The sequence below is a fragment of the Heterodontus francisci genome, chromosome 42 (assembly GCF_036365525.1).
Source record: "Heterodontus francisci isolate sHetFra1 chromosome 42, sHetFra1.hap1, whole genome shotgun sequence".
NCBI classification, from domain to species: Eukaryota; Metazoa; Chordata; class Chondrichthyes; order Heterodontiformes; family Heterodontidae; genus Heterodontus; species Heterodontus francisci.
The window spans coordinates 28083441-28105761 of NC_090412.1; the positions used below are offsets into that span (position 1 = coordinate 28083441).

The window sequence follows — 22321 nt, forward strand, 5'->3', positions numbered from 1 at the left end:
TGGTGCCCAGAACTGTACACAGTACTCCAGCTGTGGTCTAACTAGCGTTTTATACAGCTCCATCATAACCTCCCTGCTCTTATATTCTATGCCTCAGCTAATAAAGGTAAGTATCTCATATGCCTTCCTAACCACCTTATTTACCTGTACTGCTGCCTTCATTGATCTATGGACAAGTACACCAAGGTCCCTCTGACCCTCTGTACTTCCTAGGGTCCTACCATCCATTGCATATTCCCTTGTCCTGTAATTCTTCCCAAAATGCATCACCTCACACTTCTCAGGATTAAATTCCATTTGCCACTGCTCTGGCCATCTTACCAGCCCATCTATATCATCCTGTAATCTAAGGCTTTCCTCTTCACTATTTATGACACCACCAATTTTCATGTCATCTGCAAACTTACTGATCATACCTCCTATATTCACATCTAAATCATTAATGTACACTACAAACAGCAAGGGTCCCAGCACCAATCCCTGCGGTACACCACTGGTCACATGGTTCCACTCGCAAAAACGACCCTCGACCATTACCCTCTGCCTCCTGCCACTAAGCCAATTTTGGATCAAACTTGCCCTGGATCCCATGGGCTCTTACCTTCTTAACCAATCTGCCATACGGGACCTTATCAAAAGCCTTACTGAAGTCCATGTAGACTACATCAACTGCTTTACCCTCATCTACACACCTAGTCACCTCCTCGAAAAATTCAATCAAGTTTTGTTAGACACGATCTCCCCTTGATAAAGCCATGCTGACTATCCCTGATTAATCCCTGCCTCTCCCAGTGACAGACATACAGTTGGAGAGATTGCAAGGGTCAGAGATTGCAGAGCTGAAGTGCAGGGGGATCTGGGTGTCCGAGTGCAATAATCGTAAAAGGTTAGTATGCAGGTTCAGCAAGTAATTAGGAAAGCTAATAAATGTTATCGTTTATTGCAAAGGGAATTGAACACGAGTAGGGAGGTTATGCTTCAGTTATACAGGTGAGACCACATCTGGAATACTGTGTACAGTATTGGTCTCCTTATTTAAGGAAGTATGTAAATATGTTGGAAGCAGTTCAGAGAAGGTTTACTAGACTAACACCTGGAATGGGCGGGTTGTCTTCTGAGGAAAGGTTGGAAAGGCTAGGCTTGTATTCACTGGAATTAGAAGAGTAAGAGGTGACTTGATTGAAACTGGCAAGATTCTGAGGCGTCTTGACAGGATGGATGTGGAAAGGTTGTTTCCTCTTGTGGGAGAATCTAGAACTAGGGGTCACTGTTTTAAAAATAAGGGTTTGCCCATTTAAGGCAGAGATGAGAATTTTTTTCTCTGGTCATGAGTCGTTGGAATTCTCTTCCTCAAAAGAGGTAGACAAATTCTTGATGAGGAAGTGGGTGGAAGGTTATCGCGGGAACGTGGAGTCAAGGTTACAATCAGATCAGCCATAATCTTGTTGGGGGGCCGAGTGGCCTACCCCTCCTCATTCATATGGAGCCAAGCTCATTTACATTAATGGATTTCAGCCAGTAGGAGTCTGGCTTCTCCATCAGCTGCACTCAATGTAAAAGTCCTTTAATTCAGCAGACGATCTTTGTGCTAGCTTTTTCAATTCAATCTGCTGGGACCATTAAAAACTAAATGGACATAAACAACAGACAAAGGCATTTGAAAGACAGCTGCTCAATCTATTGTTACAGACACTGAAAGGACAGAGGTTGGTTAACCGCTCGTACTGTGCACTTTTTGATACTTGCTGCTGCCTCAGTGTTTGGACTGTGTTCTCACATTGGAACCATTGATGACGAGGTATATTGCACGTCTCTGAACTTGACCTTAGAGCTATCAAAGCTGTTACTGGGCTGGATCATCTGCTATCAGTCAAGGGGTCCTTCGTCTTCATGCTGCGCTATCAAATTATACATGCAATCCCAACAGGAATGGTTTTCGAAGGGTAACAGCACTGCATCACTCTCACCTATTTCCTTCACCAAATGAAGCCTAGAGATTTATTGAGTAGACAACAACAACAATAACTTCAATTTAGATTTAGGTTTATTGAATAAACTAAAAACCATCCAGGCAATCAGATAGTCGAACAGCCTGCTAGTGTCCAGGCTCTCGTGATCGCAGGCTGTTTCTCAAGGTTGAATATCCTGATGACTGTCCAGACTGTCTCTGGTGAAGGGGACATCCAGTCCCAGCTGGGGTCCGAGGAGGAGGAGGACAGACGGTGGAGCTGACCATTTATATAAACCCTGCCTGTCTCCCTTTGTGATTATGGATAGCATACCTCGCCTTTCGCCTGACTGGAGGGAAAAGTCAAGATGTCAAGCAGGCCGTGCATAAAATGGCTGCCCTCAAGGTGGCTCTAACCAGCAGTCCTAAATTCTAGAACACCAGTATGACAGCTGAGTAACAGCCCAGATATCTCCTTCGACTCCATTTCATCACCTTTTACCACCACCTAACAGAGGTACTGGAATGTGGACATTCCTTGTGCCTTTCCCTTTTTTTCTAGCCCAAGCAGTGCGATTAGCCACCACACCATACTGTGGAATTCCCTCATCTCTGGCCGTTAGCTTTGGTCTTATGGAATTATAGATGGTTCCAGCATAGAAGGAGGACATTTGGCCTGTCCTGTTCATGCCAACTCTCTGCAAGAGCATCTCCGTGAGTCCCACACCCCACCCTTTCCCCATAGCCCTGCAAATGTTTTCCCTTAAAGTACTTATTTAATTCTCTTTTGAAAGCCACAATTGAATCTGCCTCCACCGTAATTTCAGGCAATGCATTCCAGATCCTAACCACTCACTACATACAAAAACGTTTTTCCACATGTCGCTTTTGATAATCACCTTAAATCGGTGTCCTCTGGTTCTCTGCCCTTCTGTCAATGGGAACATTTTTTCTCTATCCACACTGTCCAGACCCTTCATGATTTTGCAGCCTTCTATCAAATCTCCTCTCAAACTTCACTTTTTTTTTTAAGAAAAACAACCCCAATTTCTCCAATCCATGTAACTAAAGTTCTTCATCCCTGACACCATTCCTGTAAATCTTTTCTGCAACCTCTCTAAAGCCTTAACATCCTTCCTAAATTGCAGTGCCCAGCATTGAACACAATACTCCAGTTGTGGCCAAACCAGTATTTTATAAAGGTTCATCATAGCCGCCTAGTTTTTGTACTCTTTGCCTCTATTTATAAAGCCTAGGGTTCCGTGTGCCTTGTTAATTGCTTTCTCAGCCTGGTCTGCTGCCTTCAGTGATTTGTGTGCATATACCCACAGGTCCATCTGCTGCTTTGGAATGGTACCCTTTAGTTTATATTGCCTCTCTATTTTGTTTCAGGTGGGATGAGGGAGTTGCTGAGACGCCCACGTCACAACACTACAACAGCAAACCAAAGCAGCAGGAAAGTTAGAAAGGGTAATGTGTTACCCCAGCCACAGCTTTGGGTATTTTTTTGTTTCCATTTTTACTGCTCGTTACTGTTACCGCTCACAATACGACCATCAGTGTCACGCTGAATTTACAAAGAACCTGATTAATCGCTTCACCCTGATCCCTGAATAATCCTGTCCCTCACAGAAAGACATCTAACACTTCAACTCAGAAAGACACTTTAAAGCAATACAACTTGTTTTCAAGTAAACAAATGCTTTAGTCGATGCTTGATGTTGCTCATTTGTGTTCTTTGCCTCTTTCCTTCTCCATCTCTCTCTCTCTCTATCTCCCTCACTTTCTTTCTCTCACAGATATATGTAGATATTATACATCAGTGAATTTTCCATTGCAATGCTTACATGGAGTTGAAAGGTTAGCAGGTGAAAAAATGTAGGTAGGTGGGTTGATAGAGAATTTTTGGGGTGAGTGGATTGTTAAGGGGAGTAATGTATTGTAGTAGATCAATGTATTTTAAATCAGTGTTGTGTCTCTGTCTCTCTTTTCCCTAAGTCTTTCTCTCTCCTTTCTTTCACTCTGTCTCTGTCTCTTCTTCCTGACTTTCTTATCCACTTCTCTCTCTCTCTTGATCTCACACTGTCGTTCTGTTCCTCTCTGATTTTGTAACTGAGCATTTTGTCACTGGAAAGGAGAAGTTTGAGGTTACATGATTGCTGTGTTTAGTTAGTTTAGTTTTAGGATAATGCAATTCAGCTGTTTCACCTTGTCCAAAGCAGTAAAACCAGATCTCACAGCCTGCACTTGAAGGGGGTAAATTCAAAACCAATCTGTGGAAATGATATTTCAGTGAGTGAGTGGAACAGGCTCCCTCGGGAGAAGCTGGAAGCAGTTGGTGCTGAGTCATTCAAATACAAATCCGATTTGTTTCAGAAAATATTTTGGAATACAGTATCTGGGTAACTCGAGACACGAGCTGTGGTAAGTGTGACAGACTTGGAGAAACAGGTGACTTTGGACCTATGGTTCCGAAATCTCTTCACTGGGGCTTTCCTTGCCTCATGTTTGAATCTGTTGTTGACTAATCGATTGACATTGCTGTGATTAGTCAATAATTCCATTATCATTGTATCATGTGACTACCAGGATGGCAGAAGGCAAATTAGTCTGTTCTGTCTAGCAATTCCTATATCACTACATGTTTCTCTCGCTCTTTTTTTTTTAGAGATACAGCACTGAAACAGGCCCTTCGGCCCACCGAGTCTGTGCCGACCATCAACCACCCACTTATACTAATCCTACACTAATCCCATATTCCTACCACATCCCCACCTGTCCCTATATTTTCCCTACCACCTACCTATACTAGGGGCAATTTATAATGGCCAATTTACCTATCAACCAGCAAGTCTTTGGCAACCGGAGCACCCGGAGGAAACCCACGCAGACACAGGGAGAACTTGCAAACTCCGCACAGGCAGTACCCGGAATTGAACCCGGGTCGCCGGAGCTGTGAGGCTGCGGTGCTAACCACTGCGCCACTGTGCCGCTGACTCAGACAGCAGAATTTTAACTTGGGGGATAAAAATGGACGGGTTTGGGGCAGGTGAGGGGTCCAAGTCAGAAAAAGCTGTTTCGCAACCCAAGCTCACCTCCAGCCTGAGGAGGCTCCATGATCCAGGCTTCCCTCCAATGACCTTCCTCCTGAGGTCTCTGACCTCCCTGCCCCTTCCATCTCTCAGGCCCTAAGCCCCTTCCCGGGATCAGCAGCCTGCCCTCCCGATCCTGACCGTCCCCGGCCTGGATTTAACCTGCTGCTGCAGCTGTCAGTGACCAGTTCATCAGGCTGGACCTCCGGGTGGGAAACTGATCGCTGACGTCGGAGACGCACTGTGGAGTTAAAACTTCAAAGCGCGTAGGGAATTCCCGAATTGTGGGTTCCCCACTGCTTCCTGATGGATCCGTTCCCTGTGGGTCAGGTGAGTAAAACTTCTGGCCAGAGAAGGGAATGCTATCCAATGAGCCAAAGCAGATAACTGTTTGTGGCAATGGTGCCTCCCAAAGGAGACATCAGTTCCCACTTGAGGTTTGTACTATGAGACCTCCCTGTAATATATGTAAAAGAGAGGAGACGCTCCTTTTCACCTTGCTCCTGATATTACCACATTTCCCCCTTGTTCACAGTTGTGTCTGAGGGAGCTGTATTGATGCAGGTACCAACCTCCCTCCAATCAGCCAGCTCCTGAGCTTTTACAGCAAGCAGGCAAATGGACTAGCCCTCCTCTGTGCCCTCCTGCAGTAGGACCCCCAGCTGTACAGCATGCGTTACCCGCATGACCCTGCTCTGCTAGCGCAAACAACTGGATGACTCTTCTTGCCCTCTAATGGGTCTCTTTAAGACTGCCTGCCTCGACAGCAATGTGCCATTATGGAGCCCATTTAGCGACAGTGCTGTGGAGCCTGAGGCAGAGGCTGTCTCAAGTTTACACCGTGAACAGCCATCTTTCTGGTGTTATCTTACAGAACTTAGAGCTTTGGGTTCCCATTGCACAACAAACACAGCACCTCGCAAAACCCAAGCGGCTCACATGGAAGTTCATTTGCATGTGCCAATCGGCACTGCAGTCGGCAGTCGGCCAAGTGGTGGGCAATGGTGCGGTTGTAGGATGCGATATGCATCTGTCATTGCACAGCTACAGGAAGACACATGATCATAACATTGCAGAGACGGCTGCAGTGAGAGCCCGGCTTGGATCATCCAGTTATTGCGACATCCGTAATCCAGGTGGAAGAAGACCCAAGGGGCTCATGAAAGTACCCAGACATCAGGGGCAACACACAGTGACCAGCTGGAGTTGAACTATAGACACCGTATGCGCAGGTAACTTCCTTGTTTCTGCTTTATCTCTGGTTGTTTGATGTAGGCCATGTTTAATGCTCAATTCTTTTCTTTACCTGCAGGTTTGGTTAGCATGTGTCCCAGCAGTGTATGAGTGAGGAAGCTGCACCCCATCCAAGGCATCTTCAGCCCAGCCTGCCTGGAAAATAGTGCGCCAGTGAATGCTAACATTAGCAGAGATCTGAGCAGGATGACCTGTGACACAGGGACCTGTTGCTGGATCTATGTGAATGAGCCAAGCTTGCCAAGGAGTGGGAGACGGGCGGAGCAGATCCAGTGGGATCAGCACATAATGCCCTGGAGAGGCAGGAGAGAGAAAAGCTGGTCACAAATCAGCAGGCAACAAACCGGCTGTGGGACAAATGAATGGGGAAGCAGTACCATTCCTGCAGTGAGAATAGAGGCAGTCACACTGTGAATTCCAATATCACAGGCACTCTGCTCCCATTCATGTGTTCTTCATTTCTCTTGTGTACCCTGGGAGTACAGAGGCTCAGAGACAGCATACACCCGAACCCCGTGGAACCGGAAACCCCCAACACCATCTGCTGTTTCACTTTCCACGTCCCTGGCTAAACCACAGTGTTATGAGCAGTTTGTACTCGGGACCTAGCTGATTGGATGGAAGCAATTGTGTATGCCGTCCCCAATTTAGCCCCACACTGACTTGAATATCCATTGCACTTTTCCTAACCTCAGGACATCTCAAAGGCTTCACAGCCAGTGAAGTACTATTGAAGTGTACTCACTGTTGTAATGTATGAAGCGCAGCTGCCAATTTGCACACAGCAAGATCCCATACACAGCACTGCAAAAATGATCAGATAATCTGTTTTATTGATGGTGAATAAGGGATAAATATTGGCCAGGCCACCAGGGAGCACTCCCCTGCTCTTCTAAATAGTACCATGGGATCTTATACACCCACCCGAAGTGGTGGATAGGACCTCAGTTTAACTTCTCATCAGCAGGGTGGCACCTCTGACAGTGCTGCACCCCTGCCTGGATTATGTGCTCAAGTCCCTAGAGCAGGACTTTAAGCTCACTAACTGAGGGAGAGCCATGGCTGATTATCCCCGTACTTCAAATTTAAGTTAGTGGAAGTCAATGGAGATGAGTAGGACAGGGTGTGTTCCACGTGCCTGTTCCGAGTTGCAGCCCAACATTAACCCCCGGAAGTTACCCGCCACTGTGGCCAGTTTAACAGGCCTTGAATTTTTTGGGGGCTAATTCTTTCCTGTTTCTTGAACAGAGCTGTCACATTTCCCAGCCTTCAGCCCTTTGTCAAACTAAGAGGTTTGGCCGATTCCGTTAGCGCCTCTGCTCTCCCTTGCACAGTATTCTGCGATGGATGCCATCTGGGCCTGGGGGACTTTTCCAGTTTCCGTCCCATTAACATTTCTGCCACAGCTTCCTTTCAACATCTCTGTCCAGTTCTCTCTCTCACTTCCTCACAAGTACTCCGACGTCTTTCTCTAGAAACTTGCTAAATACTTTTTTGCCGTTTTTGCACTCTGGAACATACAACAGCTCCTACTAGCTTTCATACTCTGGTTGGTCTGGTCTTTATGCCACATGTTTTGTATGGACGGCAGGTGAAATTTTTACTCTTTCTGTAAACATGCCTTCATGAGGTAAATCTGTTGTGACTTGATGCTCAGTTTAACAGTACGCTGAGCATATTGTACTGACCTGATGGTTTGGTTCTTTCTGTCTGTGTGCTGTTTCATCTCACTTGTACCTCAACAGTGTCAATACAAATGAAAGTCCTGCTGAGCGAGCTGACATGCTGTTAGTTCTCTTCATTCCCGCACAATATCTGCTATTTTGCTGCATTTCACTAGTGAGCTTCCTGTTCTCCTGCACATTAATGGTCGGCAGTGTGACAGCATTGTCACAAAGATGCAGTTTGCACCTAAAACGTGTGCAAAGAAAGCAAACGAGGTGAGATCTGTAACCTGTTTTCCCCCATGTTGGTGAAAGGGCTCCGACCCGAACTGCAGCGAGGAACCGTGTGTCAGACATTTCCACCTCACGAGGACATCCTCACTGAAATTCGTCACTTGTTGCAGCAACAGCTGCAACCTCCGAACAGGGCGAGTACCCCACTGCTGGTGATCCAGGCCAGAAACGTCTGTGTCTGGTCCTTTCCAGGCTGCCGTAGATACTATTTGCAGTGTTTCCCAGTTTGCTGTCCACTGTCGCATAAGGGAGATCACTGAGGCTCTGTGTGCCAAGGGTGCTGAATACATTTCATTCTGCAGCTGAAAAGGATTCCACTCCCGCAGTGTGCAGCTGGTGTGCGATCATCTGCTGTGCGGCATGTAGCTCCATGCCCACTGTCCTGGCAGCAGTCATGATGCCTTCAATCTGAGGCAGTCAACTGTGCCATTTGCGTTTGAGCCAGCACGACGAGCCGAGGGTGGCCGATGGGCTATCCTTTGACGGCATGGCTCTTGACTCCTGCGCACGAGTCCCACACATGGGCAGCACACAGAAAGGAAGCCATGCTGCCACGCAACGTGATGGAGCAGATCATTGACGTGCCAAAACAGCGTTCCTGCCTGAGCCAGCCCTGCCGTACTCGGCAGAGCTAATGTCAAGATTTATGCGTGGCTGCATCGGAAGCTGAGGCATCAGCCATCATCGATGCTCAGTTTGGGTTCCGTCAGGGCCACTTGGCTCCAGACCTCATTACAGCCTTGGTCCAACCATGTCTGAAAGGGCTGAATTACAGAGGTGAGATGAGAGTGACTGCCCTTGACATCATGGCAGCATTTGACTGAGTTTGACATCAAGGAGCCCTAGCAAAATTGAAGTCAATGGGGATCGGGGAAAATTCTCCACTGGCTGCAGTCATAACTAGCACAAAGGAAGATGGGTTGTGGTTGTTGGAGGTCAATCATCTGAGCTCCAGGACATCACTGCAGGAGTTCCTCAGGGTGGTGTCCTAGGCCCAACCATCTTCAGCTGCTTCATCAATAAACTTCCTTCATCGTAAGGTCAGAAGTGGGGATGTTCACTGCACAATGTTCAGCACCATTTGCAACTCCTCAGATACTGAAGCAGTCAGTGCCCATATGCAGAAAGACCTGGAAAATATCCAGGCTTGGGCTGATGAGTGGCAAGTAACATTCACACCACATAAGTGCCAGACAATGATCATCTCCAACAAGAGAGAATCTAACCATCTCCCCTTGACATTCAACAGCATTACCATCGCTGAATCCCCCACTATCAACATCCTGGGGTTACAATTACCAGAAAATGAGCTGGATTAGACATATAAATACTGTGGTTACAAGAGCAGGCACGAGGCTGGGAATCCTGCGGCGAGTAACTCACCTCCTGTCTCCCCAAAGCCTGTCCACCATCTACAAGGCACAAGTCAGGAGTGTGATGGAATACTCTCCACTTGCCTGGATGGATGCAGCTCCAACAACACTCAAGAAGCTCAACACCATCCAGGACAAAGCAGCCCACTTGATTGGCACCCCATCTACAAACATTCACTCCCTCCACCACAGATGCACAGTGGCAGCAGTGTATACCATCTACAAGATGCACTGCAGCAACGCACCAAGGTTCCTTAGCACCTTCCAAACCTGCGACCTCTACCAACTAGAAGGACAAGGGCAACAAATACATGGGAACACCACCACCTGCAAGTTCCCCTCCAAGCCACACACCATCGTGACTTGGAACTATATCGCTGTTCCTTCACTGTCACTGGGTCAAAATCCTGCAACTCCCTTCCTAACAGCACTGTGGGTGTCCCGACCACACATGGACTGCAGCGGTTCAAGAAGGCAGCTCACCACCACCACCTCAAGGATAATTTGGGTTGGGCCTAGCCGATTAGCAGCAGCATAAAGTGCTGCATCAAGTACAAGATACATGATTTAATTGCACATCGCAATTCCTGCCCGTTTTTGGGGGTTATCAAATTAGGAGTCTGTCTTTTTTTGAATGAACATCAAAACAAGGTAAAGCAAGAGCTCTGACGTTTGAGTTAACTTGCTAAAAATCCAGTGGAAATTCGTCCATTCAAGGGACTGTTTAATTACATGTTACATGAACACCCGAGGAAACCTTACACTTTGAAGGTTTGCCATTGTTCAATTATAATTCCTGTTTTAGTAACACTAAATGCAAAGAACAAAGAACAGTACAGCACAGGAACAGGCCATTTGGCCCTCCAAGCCTGCACCGATCTTGATGCCTGTCTAAACTAAAACCTTCTGCACTTCCGGGGCCCATATCCCTCTCTTCCCATCCTATTCATGTCTTTGTCAAGATGCCTCTTAAACGTCGCTATCGTACCTGCTTCCACCACCTCCCTCGGCAGCAAGTTCCAGGCACTCACCACCCTCTGTGTAAAAAAACTTGCCTCGCACATCCCCTCGAAACTTTACCCCTCTCACCTTAAACCTATGTCCCCTAGTAACTGACTCTTCCACCCTGGGAAAAAGCTTCTGACTATCCACTCTGTCCATGCCGCTCATAACTTTGTAAACCTCTATCATGTCGCCCCTCCACCTCCGTCGTTCCAGTGAAAACAATCTGAGTTTATCCAACCTCTCCTCATAGCTAATACCCTCCAGACCAGGCAACATCCTGGTAAACCTCTTCTGTACCCTCTCCAAAGCCTCCACGTCCTTCTGGTAGTGTGGCGACCAGAATTGCACGCAATATTCTAAGTGTGGACTAACTAAGGTTCTGTACAGCTGCAACATGACTTGCCAATTTTTATACTTTATGCCCCGACCGATGAAGGCAAGCATGCCGTATGCCTTCTTGACTACTTTATCCATCTGCGTTGCCACTTTAGTGACCTGTGGACCTGTACGCCCAGATCCCCCTGCCTGTCAATACTCCTAAGAGTTCTGCCGTTTACTGTATACTTCCCACCTGTATTAGATCTTCCAAAATGCATTATCTCACATTTGTCCGTATTAAACTCCATCTGCCATTTCTCCGCCCAAGTCTCCAACTGATCTATATCCTGCTGTATCCTCTGACAATCCTCATCACTATCCCAACTCCACCAACCTTTGTGTCGACCGCAAAGCTACTAATCAGACCAGCTACATTTTCCTCCAAATCATTTATATATAATACAAACAGCAAAGGTCCCAGCACTGACCCCTACGGAACACCACTAGTCACATCCCTCCATTCAGAAAAGCACCCTTCCACTGCTACCCTCTGTCTTCTATGACCGAGCCAGTTCTGTATCCATCTTGCCAGCTCACCTCTGATCCCGTGTGACTTCACCTTTTGTACCAGTCAAAGGCTTTACTGAAGTCCATATAGACAACATCCACTGCCCTTCCTTCATCAATCATCTTCGTCACTTCCTCAAAAAACTCGATAAAGTTCGTGAGACAAGACCTCCCCTTCACAAAACCATGCTGCCTCTCGCTAATAAGTTCATTTGTTTCCAATGGGAGTAAATCCTGTCCCGAAGAATCCTCTCTAATAATTTCCCTACCACTGACGTAAGGCTCACTGGCCTATAATTTCCTGGATTATCCTTGCTACCCTTCTTAAACAAAGGAACAACATTGGCTATTCTCCAGTCCTGTCAGACCTCTCAGACCTCACCTGTAGCCAATGAGGATACAAAGATTTCTGTCGAGGATACAAAGATTTCTGTCAAGACCCCAGCAATTTCTTCCCTTGCCTCCCTCAGTATTCTAGGGTAGATCCCATCAGGCCCTGGGGACTTATCTACCTGAATGCTTTGCAAGAGGCCCAACACCACCTCCTTTTTGATAACGACATGACCCAGACTATCTACACTCCCTTCCCTAGACTCATCATCCACCAAGTCCTTCTCTTTGGTCAATACTGATGCAAAGTACTCATTTAGTACCTCGCCCATTTCCTCTGGCTCCACACATAGATTCCCTCCTCTGTCCTTGAGTGGGCCAACCCTTTGCCTGGTTACCCTCTTGCTCTTTATATACGTATAAAAAGCCTTGGGATTCTTAATCCTGTTTGCCGATGACTTTTCAAGACCTCTTTTAGCCCTCCTGACTCCTTGCTTAAGTTCCTTCCTACTTTCTTTATATTCCTCAAGGGCTTCGTCTGTTCCCAGCATTCTAGCCCTTGCGAATGTTTCCTTTTTCTTTTTGACTAGGCTCACAATATCCCTCGTTATCCAAGGTTCCCGAAACTTGCCAAACTTATCCTTCTTCCTCACAGGAACATGCCGGTCCTGGATTCTAATCAACTGACGTTTGAAAGACTCCCACATGTCAGATGTTGATTTACCCTCAAACAGCCGCCCCCAATCTAAATTCTTCAGTTCCTGCCTAATATTGTTATAATTAGCCTTCCCTCAATTTAGCACCTTCACCCGAGGACTACTCTTATCCTTATCCACAAGTACCTTAAAACTTACGGAATTATGGTCACTGTTCCCGAAATGCTCCCCTACTGAAACTTCGATCACTTGGAGTTGCAGTTGCAGAAATTTTTGGTAAAGAAGGAAAAATGCTAATTATTTCTTGGCCATTGGCGTAAATCCCTTGAGGGTGAAGTGTCCATGTGATGTCCTCGATAAACTGCTTCTCTGTGAGAGCTGGTGTGTTTTCGGATCACATTCATTAACTTATCTAAATGCAGTGAGTAAAAACAAACCGAACTTACTTATTTGCCTGGACCCAATGCAGCAATTGACTTCTGAACAGACTAATGACAAAGATGGTGGCTCCTAGAGTTTAAGGGAGTGTGGCTACATGGATAGAGATGATGGAAGGGCAGAAGGTCAGAGTAAAGGAAGCTTCTCAGATTGGAGTGATGTGGGGAGAGGTGTTCCACAGGGCTTTGTGTTTCGTTGCTCTTATTTGCTATATGCAGAAGGGAAATTCATTTATATCTCTAATCTGTAAAGCACCTTTCACATCTTCAGGTGGTCCTAAAGCACTGACTAGCCAACAAATTATTTTAGAAGTGTCGCCTGTATTCTGTAGGCAAATGTTGCAGCCAATTTGCATGCAGCAAGATCCCACAATTACCGACGAGATGAATGACCGTTAATCTGTAATAAAAACAGAAAGTGCTGGAAATACTCAGCACTGAAGGAAGGTAGAAATCTGAATAACCGTCATAACCGACGCAAAATGTTAACTCTGTTTCTCTTTCCACAGATGCTGCCAAACCTGCTGAGTATTTCCAGCACTTCCTGCTTTTATTTCAGATTTCCAGCATCTGCAGTATTTTGCTTTTATACCAGTTAATGTATGTTTGACAACGGTGCTTGAAGGATAAATGTTGGCTGGGCCATGAGAACTCCTGTACATATTGAGTTGATATGAAACAATATGGAAATTTTCTGATGACCCCCATTAGGAGGAAAGGCAGATATAACAAATTCTGACGCACATTCTGAAAGACTGCAGCAGGATATAGGCTACCAGAATGGACAGATAGACGAAAGAGGTTTACAGTACAGATGGAGGCCATTTGGCCCATTGCGTCTCTGCTAGCTCTCTGCGTGGAGCAATGCACAATTAATCCCACTACCCTACGCTCGCGCCATTGTCTGGTGTCCGCGGTTTCAATTTTCCCTCTTTTTAGAAAATAAAATGCCTGAACCAAGCCCTGTGATGAAGCATCCCTCACTCCAACAGCACTCTGAACCTCTCGCCTCACTCACTGACGGTTTGTAAAATTGATGAACTCTCATTTGAGTCCTGTCCCCACCCTCACCCATGTAACAATTTAATTCCTTGATCCTTTTTAATAACAGATTTGAAAAGCTAGACACAGTAAATATGTCTGGCAATTAACTTAATCTATTATTTTTTTTCAAAACATTTGTCTTAAGACTACGTACAGCATTGTGCATGCAGTCCTACACTGAAAAACTTCCTGGGCATCATAAGCATGCCAATCTAGGCCTGTTCATGTACCTCTCCATGAACATAGGTTCAGGAGTAGGCCATTTAGCTCCTTGAACCTGTGCCACCTTGGATGATCGCTATACTAACTCCATATACCCGCCTTTGCCCCATATCCCTTAATACATTTGATTAACAAAAAATCTAATAACTTGCACCTATATTGCACCGACACTTCACTGGAGTGTTATAAAGAAAAATTTTACGCCAACCCACAAAAGGAGATATTAAGTCAGATGACCAAAAGCTCGGTCAAAGAGCCAAGTTTTAAGGAATTTCTTAAAGGAGGAAAGCAAAGCAGAGAGGTTTAGGAAAGAAATTCCAGAGTTTGGGGTCCAGGCCGCCAATGGCGGAGTCATTAAAATCGGTTATGTTCAAGTGACCAGAAGCAGCTGAGTACAGATGTCTCGGAGGATTGTGGGGCTGGAGGAGATTAAGGAGAGAGAGAGAGGAGTGAAGCCATGGAGGGATTTGAAAACGAGGATGAGAATTTTAAAATTGAGGCAGTGTTTAACCTGGACCCAATGTAGGTCAGCGAGCACTGGGGTGATGGGACTGGGTGTGAGTTAAGACACAGACAGCAGAGTTTTGGATGACCTCAAGTTTACAGAGGGTAGAATATGGGAGACCAACCAGGAGTGCATTGGAATAGTTGATTCCAGAGGTAACAAAAGCATGGATGAGGGTTTCAGCAGCAGATGAGCTGAAGCAGGGGCAAAATCGGGCAATGTTACGGCGGTGGATCTAGCATCAATTGTCATTTGCAGAAGCGAGTTCCAAACTTTTACCACCTTTGGCATGTAGAAATAGTTCCTAATTTCACTCCTGAAAGGCCTGGCTTAATTTAAAAAAAAATGTATACAGGTTCCTGGACTCTCTAAGAAGTTTCTCGCTATCTACCTTTCAGTTCCCTTAATATTGTGAAAATTTTGATCAAATCACCCCTTAACTCTATGATGTCTGGGGAATGCAGCCCCAGTTTGCATAATCTCTCCTTGTAGCTTAATCCTTGGAGTCCAGCTATCATTCTGTTAAATCTACACTGCACTCCCTCCAAGGCCAATGTATCCCTCCTAAGGTGTGAAGCTCAGTAAAGTTCCTACTGAGCTTCAGTGAGTTGCAGTCTTGTATGTTTCATTACATAGAACAAACGTGATATATATCTTGTTGGGGCCACTGTTAGTTTATTAGTTGTTACCCCTGTAGTGTACAAACATGTTTTAACTCTTCTTATCTTCATTGCAAAGGCAATGTGTCCTCTTATTGACACTGACAATCAAAATTCCTTTTTATACTCTCCACTCTCTTCCCCCATCATGGCCCACCAGCTGTGATTGAAAGTCAGTCTGATTTTGCACACAGTTTCAACCAATTCTGCCTTTCTCTCTGTTTTGCTAGAATAATGTAAAACCTGTCTGTACTCCTACAGCATCAGCCATCCTAGTGAGCACTCAGATAGAGGGCGGAATCTTCCTGGTCCTGTGCGGGTGGCTTTGAAGGCAGGACTGGGAGCCAGATCGGAGATCAGATCAGTTCTGAAGGGTCTCTGACCTGAAACGTTAACTCTGCTTCTCTCTGCCCAGATGCTACCAGACCTGCTGAGTATTTCCAGCATTTCTTGTTTTTATTTCAGATTTCCAGCATCTGCAGTATTTTGCTTTTATTATATTGGAGGTAAGGGCGTTGGGTCAGTGCTCTGTGCATTTCCCGCTTCCCAGCCGCCTTGCAGGAGGCGGGTGAACATAGGCAGGGGTTATCGATTCACCCAGCAGAGGGAGGTAGTCAGTCATCAATTATGGGATGAGTGAGGTGGATGGGGAGGACGTCCCCGGGATCTTCCTGGTGATGGAGCAGATTCCCACCGAGTGCAGAGCCCGGCAGCTCTATGGTGGCAGCCTCCCGGCAGCAGGCCGTCGCCTTGTACTCCAACCTTGCTCTCTCCCAGCCTCCAGCACTGATTGACAGATCAGCTGGCCCAGAGGCCGTCACCTCCAAGTAAAGGCTGGTGAGAGGGTTCAACAACACCTTTCTTAGAAGATATATTCCAGACACATTCCAGCTCCACTATCACCAGCACCTCACTCTAGCCCCACATCTCTCCTACAGCACAGAGAGGCTGAAAATGTGGTCCTGGCACAGTTCCTGCAGCATTCTGTGCACCTGAGGGAGCTGCTTTGCCCTATTGTGCCCGCTGAGCTGAGTGTGCCTCCCGATCCTTGACTGATTTCCCTGTGCCATTAGTACTTAAATGGCTATTATACCTGGAGGGCCCTTTTGTGGAAGGGGTGATGGAGGTCAGTGCCCACTGAAAATTGGGCAATTAATGTTGAAGAAAGGTTTGGCATGACTCTCACTACCCCTGCAACATAACCCACCTCTGCCCCATCTCACATCCTCCTCAACCTAACCCACCTCTGTCCCATGTTACATGAAAACTTCTCATCCTCCTCTGAAAATCTCTCGGCAGCTTCTCCCCTGTCCTGCCCTTCCTCCTTCCTCCAGCCTTGCAATCTCTGTCTTTCCCTCCCCATTGCCAGTGGAGAATTTAGCTGCTTGACCATACTGCTTTTTGTTTTTAGCCTCTGAAATGCCTTGGGATGTTAAATGCACTGTATAAATATAAGTGTCTGTTAAATGTATTGGGTAATGAGATTGGCTTTTACCATTTATGTCTCGGGTTTCTGATCTAGTGCTTAAATTAGTTCACTTTGGACTGTCCTTCGTAAGGCTGTCTGAAAGACATTGATTATAGGTTTGTAGCTAGACAGAGTGCTGCTGGAAGTGCAGCTTTCCTCTTGCTGTTTATATTAATGTACTCTGGGCTGCCTGCCAGTGTTAATGCTGTTCCTGGATGACATGAGTATAAAAGTGTGCAATCTCTTCTGGCTGGCAGTCTGCCAGTGCGATCGGGCAGTTCCACCTGGCATTCTGGGTTGTGGCCATGGCATGATCCTGATTGTCATCCTCATTAGCTTTACCTGCTGCAATTTCTCAGTCGGCAGTCCGTCTTTCTGGGACGGATCTTGACCTTGTGTGATAGTTTCACCTCTTTCCCCATTCATTACATCCATTGAGTACAATGGAAGTAAAGATCTGGAGAGATGCCAAACTCACCATTACCCATTTTACACCATCAACAAAGACAGGAATCTACCCTTCTGTTTAGCTTCAAAATGTAGGATTGCATTAATTGTTGGACCTCGTTCTCTCTACTTTTAACTTGATTGCTTCTTTCTAGCGTCTAAACCTTCTCTACATTCTTCTTTCTGACCATCTCTTTGAAAACCTTCCGTTTTAAGATGTTAGACCTTCAATATCTTCAACTTTTGCAGAGAATCTAACCACAAGTCACTGGACCAAACATAGTAACAAATTCAGCCAATAGGGATCACTTTCAAAGAGGCCATTCAACTTAATTAGAATTAGTTTTATAAACACCACAACTCCAATAATTTTACTCCTCCCTCTTTTCCACAGGTGCATATAATACCAGGAAGGAATGTGATGGTGTTGTGTAATTATCTGCTCTCAACATTGTAATCTCCATTTCCCAACCCATTTGGAATGTGCTGTTCCACTATAGTGCTCGAAAGGCCTCCTGTTCAGAACCTAACTGTCCCATTCGGTGTTGCCATTTTCTGGTAGTAATGGGCAGCTCTGACTGCACCACAGCACATGTGTGTCTCATACCATTTCAACTTTTAATATGAGCATGTCTTACTTGTGATAGAAATTCACACCAATCCATATGTTGTTCGGGTTGAGAAATGATTTCTGCTGTACGCAGTTGATAACTTATTCTGTATCTCTGATCTCTGCTATCACCAATTGCGTGGAGAGATTTGCAAATCTATCAGGGTATAAACTAAACTACATTGAAACAGGAGCAATGCCAGTCTGCTCCAGCCATTGTAGGACCATGCCTCTACAAATCATCCCTTCAAATACCTCGCATCAAAACTCTAACAAGCCACATTTTCAGAATTATTCAAGTATGTCAGGATAGACATTGCCTGATGAAAAATCTCTCCTACCATCCCAGTTTGAGTCTCCTCCTCCACAACCTCCTGCCGCCACCCCCCCCCCCCACCCCCACCCCCCCCAAACTGCCTTCACACAGTTGGAGAAACAGAGCAGGAGAGCTATCCGAGTGGGCAAGGAATGCAGAATCGGGATAAAGAAGCTCCAACTGCCCAAACCAGAGGATGGTTTGCCCTCCCAAGCTGCTGTTACTGAGCATCTGGTAATGCTCCCAGGGCCACCGTGTGGCAGGTCAGTGATGGACAGGTGGACTGCCAACCCTGCCCATTACACAGCTTCTTTGTCTCTATGCCCAAGGTATCCCACCCATGAGACCTCACATACCTGGGTCTAAGCCACTCCACATGCATGGAGAAAGTAGGCACCAGCATCACCCATCTACTGTAACCCTGGCATCATGCCAGGAGCCTAAGGAGGGCACACCCAAAAAAAATTAGTGTATCTCATTGATGGTGGAGTATTAAATCCTTTTCAGGGACTGAAAATCCTCTGTACTCCAATTACTGTTTACAAGAAAACTGGCTGAATTGTTCAAATTTAATCCTTGCACTAAGCAAAAGTCATTAGTTGAAACTTGAGATCTGTGTACTGAAAAATAGTAATTGTGATCTGCCTTTAGTTATTACCTTCCCTTGGGCCTGTTTGCAAGAAGTAGCCAAATTCCCGTTCCATCAGAATGAGACCATCCTCTGCTTGCAATGAGAGACTGGCCAAGCTGGAGTTAATACTCGCTGCAAGTTTGTTCTTCATTTCAAGAAAACTTCTTTCCAAATAACGAGACCCAGTAAAACTTAGTTGGAGGGTGTGCGGATCCCAGCAAGTACAGATGACAGCCACGTGTGATGCCCCTGCCTTCCTCATCATTTAGATATAGGTAGAGGGCTCACGGTGATATCCACTGACTCCCCATTGAACCAGACGCAGCATACTGCCTTACAGACTCTCCCCAGTGGTAACTCACCGAATCCTGACAGCAAAACTCCTAGGCTGTCTCTTAATGGCAGCCCGTCAGTACAGCCTACTGATATGGTGGCAGTGCGGACCCCTCTCTCCCACCCACCCAGTGCAAATTGAAGTAATATGGGAGCTAGTCCAACCTGAGAGAGCCACGTACAATGAGACTGAAGCAGGAGAAATTCTTTGACATGAGCACTGGGTCAAGTACACTATAATATGTACACCATAGCATGTACACTATAACACCACAGGATGCATGCTGCATCATGTACACTGGGTCATATACACCATATCATGTACACCATAATATGTGCACTGGATCATGTACACCATATAGACACCGAGTATGGATACCATAGTATATACACCATAACAGGTATACTGGGTCATGTATACAATAGCATGTGCGCTATAAGATGTACACTGGGTTATGTAACCATAGCATGCACATTATTTCATATGCACTGGATCCAAATACAAATTGGCTGTATGGGCTCACACCTTGAGAACAGTCAGTTGGGGAGATGAAGGAGCTGGAGGCCCCTGTAGAATTGATCCTATTAGTAATTGTGTGTGTGAGTTTGTATTCTTTACAGTGAGAGAATTGTTTCACTAACAGAGAGCTGCTTCCTGCAGTAAAGTGAGTGCTCCTATTCTTGTAGGTAACCTGGTCAACATGAGACACAAGAACCAGCGCCAGCTAACGACAGCTTCCCGCAGCAGAGTCGGACGGGCCGCAACCTCACGGGCAGAAAGGATCTGGCCCGGGGGAATCATTCCCTATGTCATAGGAGGGAATTTCACTGGTCAGTGTGAGTCAGAAAGTCACCATCTGGCTTTTATTGTGGCATTTCTGTAATCAGGCTGTAGGATATTATTGCCTTTCCCTTTCTACTTCACACCCAAATGTCAACATTAATCAGAACCAGGGCAGCTACAGAATGCACTAGGGTCTTTGATGGGACAGTGTAGAGGTAGCTTTACTCTGTATGCAACCCTGTACTGTACCTGTCCTGGGAGTGTTTGATGCGAGTGTAGAGGGAGCTTTACTCTGTATCTAACCCCGTGCTGTACCTGTCCTGGGAGTGTTTGATGTGACAGTGTAGAGGGAGCTTTACTCTGTATGCAACCCTGTGCTGTACCTGTCCTGGGAGTGTTTGATGGGGACAGTGTAGAGGGAGCTTTACTCTGTATCTAACCCCTTTTTTTTTGATGGGGACAGTGTAGAGGGAGCTTTACTCTGTATCTAACCCCTTTTTTTTTGATGGGGACAGTGCAGAGGGAGCTTTACTCTGTAACTAACCCTGTGCTGTACCTGCCCTGGGAGTGTTTGATGTGACAGTGTAGAGGGAGTTTTACTCTGTATCTAACCCTGTTTTTTTTTTTTTTTTTTTTTGGGAGCTTTACTCTGTATCTAACCCCCGTACTGTACCTGTCCTGGGAGTGTTTGATGGGGACAGTGTAGAGGGAGCTTTACTCTGTATCTAACCCCCGTACTGTACCTGTCCTGGGAGTGTTTGATGGGGACAGTGTAGAGGGAGCTTTACTCTGTATCTAACCCCGTTTTTTTTTTTTTTGTTTTTTTTTTTACAAGGTGACCTTTATACCCCAGGCCCCTTTTATATTTTTCACATCGAGGGGGCCTTTATCCCTCAGGCCCCCTTTATGTACATATTTACAGTTTTAAAATAACTTTATTAAAACAGATAAATAAACAAAAAACTCAAATTAAAATGCCATTCTCGGCGTCGACGATGCACTCCAGTCCCTGCGGTGCCCACCGGTCGCGGAAGGCCTCAAGCGTACCGGCGGACACCGCATGCTCCTTTTCCAGGGACACCCGGGCGCGAACGTAACCGCGGAAGAGGGGCAGGCAATCGGGGAGGACGGAACCCCCGACGGCCCGCAACCTGGACCTGTGAATTGCCACCTTGGCCAGGCCCAGGAGCAGACCGACGAGGAGATCCTCCTCCCGGCCCAAGCCCCTCCGCACCGGGTGCCCAAAGATCAGGAGCGTGGGACTGAAGTGCAGCCAGAATTTGAGGAGCAGCCCCTTCAGATACTCAAATAGGGGCTGCAACCTCGCACACTCCATATAAATGTGGAACACGGACTCGTCCAGGCCGCAGAAAGTACAGCTGGCCTGGGAGTCCGTGAACCTACTTAAAAGCCTATTGCACGGGACTGCTCTGTGCAGCACCCTCCACCCCAGGTCCCCGATGTAAAGGGGGAAGACTCCCGCATAGAGAGACCTCCATCGGGGTTTCCCCTCGCCGCCAGATGGCAACGCGGACCGCCAGGGCGTGTCCGGCCGGCTGACGAGGGCGAGGAAGTGGAGAGTGTGCAGGAGCAGCCCGTACAGGAAACCCCTCCGCGCCGATTGGAATGGCACGGAGGGCATTTCCGAGAGGCGGCTCGGGTTGTGCGGGACCGGCTCCCGAGGAGGGTTTCGGGGCCTGGGTCCGATGAGCAGTTCCGGCCGAGCGGGAGTCAGCTCGGCCGGGATCGCTCCGCACTCCCGAGCCCCCTCGCCACCCGCAGTGAGGGGCGTCCCGGGGGTTCCGGCTACTCCTCCGCCCGCCGGACCGTCCCCGGAGTCGGCCGCCCGGACAGCCGAGGCGCTCTCCTCCGCCGGCGGGGGAGCGCCCTGACTGGAGGCGACCATGTTCCAGACTCGGAAAAGATCCCGGTAAAAGACAGGCAACTCCCTCAGAGAGGCGCGGCTAACGGACTCCACCGGGAGCTGCGTGTCGTCTTGAAGGCAGTGACACTGGCGGAAAAAATACGTCGCCAGCGCACACCATCTGGGAGGACGCTCGAAGTACAGGTATCTCTGCAGGGTCCGAAGGCGGAGAGTCGCAGCCTGGGTGCGGACGCACACCAGCGACTGACCGCCCTCCTCGATCGGGAGACTCAGGACCGCGGCAGAGACCCAGTGTTTCCTCTTGCCCCAGAAGAAATCGACGAGTTTCTTCTGGATCTTGGTGGCAAATACAGGGGGCGGGGCCAAAGTGACCAACCGGTACCACAGCATGGAGGCCACCAGTTGGTTTATGACCAACGCTCGGCCCCTGTAGGAAAGCACTCGGAGCAGTCCTGTCCAGCGCCCCAGCCGAGCGGTGA

At 47.1% G+C, this 22321-nt stretch overlaps 1 protein-coding gene across 5 annotated transcripts in view; it reads left to right on the forward strand.

The window, feature by feature from the left end:
- Positions 1-22321, forward strand: part of LOC137355290 (tolloid-like protein 2) — a 230483-nt gene that overhangs the window by 68575 nt on the left and 139587 nt on the right. For 4 of the 5 annotated variants that reach the window (XR_010970902.1, XM_068020251.1, XM_068020254.1 and 1 more), the window contains exons 3-4: positions 3341-3418; positions 19861-20004. Coding sequence is in view for 4 of the 5 variants with exons in the window: in XM_068020251.1 (XP_067876352.1) it covers positions 3341-3418; positions 19861-20004 (222 nt within the window). In the remaining variant the exon portion in view is untranslated. Of the gene's footprint in view, positions 1-3340; positions 3448-19860; positions 20005-22321 lie in introns of those variants that run through there. The other variant, XM_068020252.1, reaches the window with a different exon arrangement.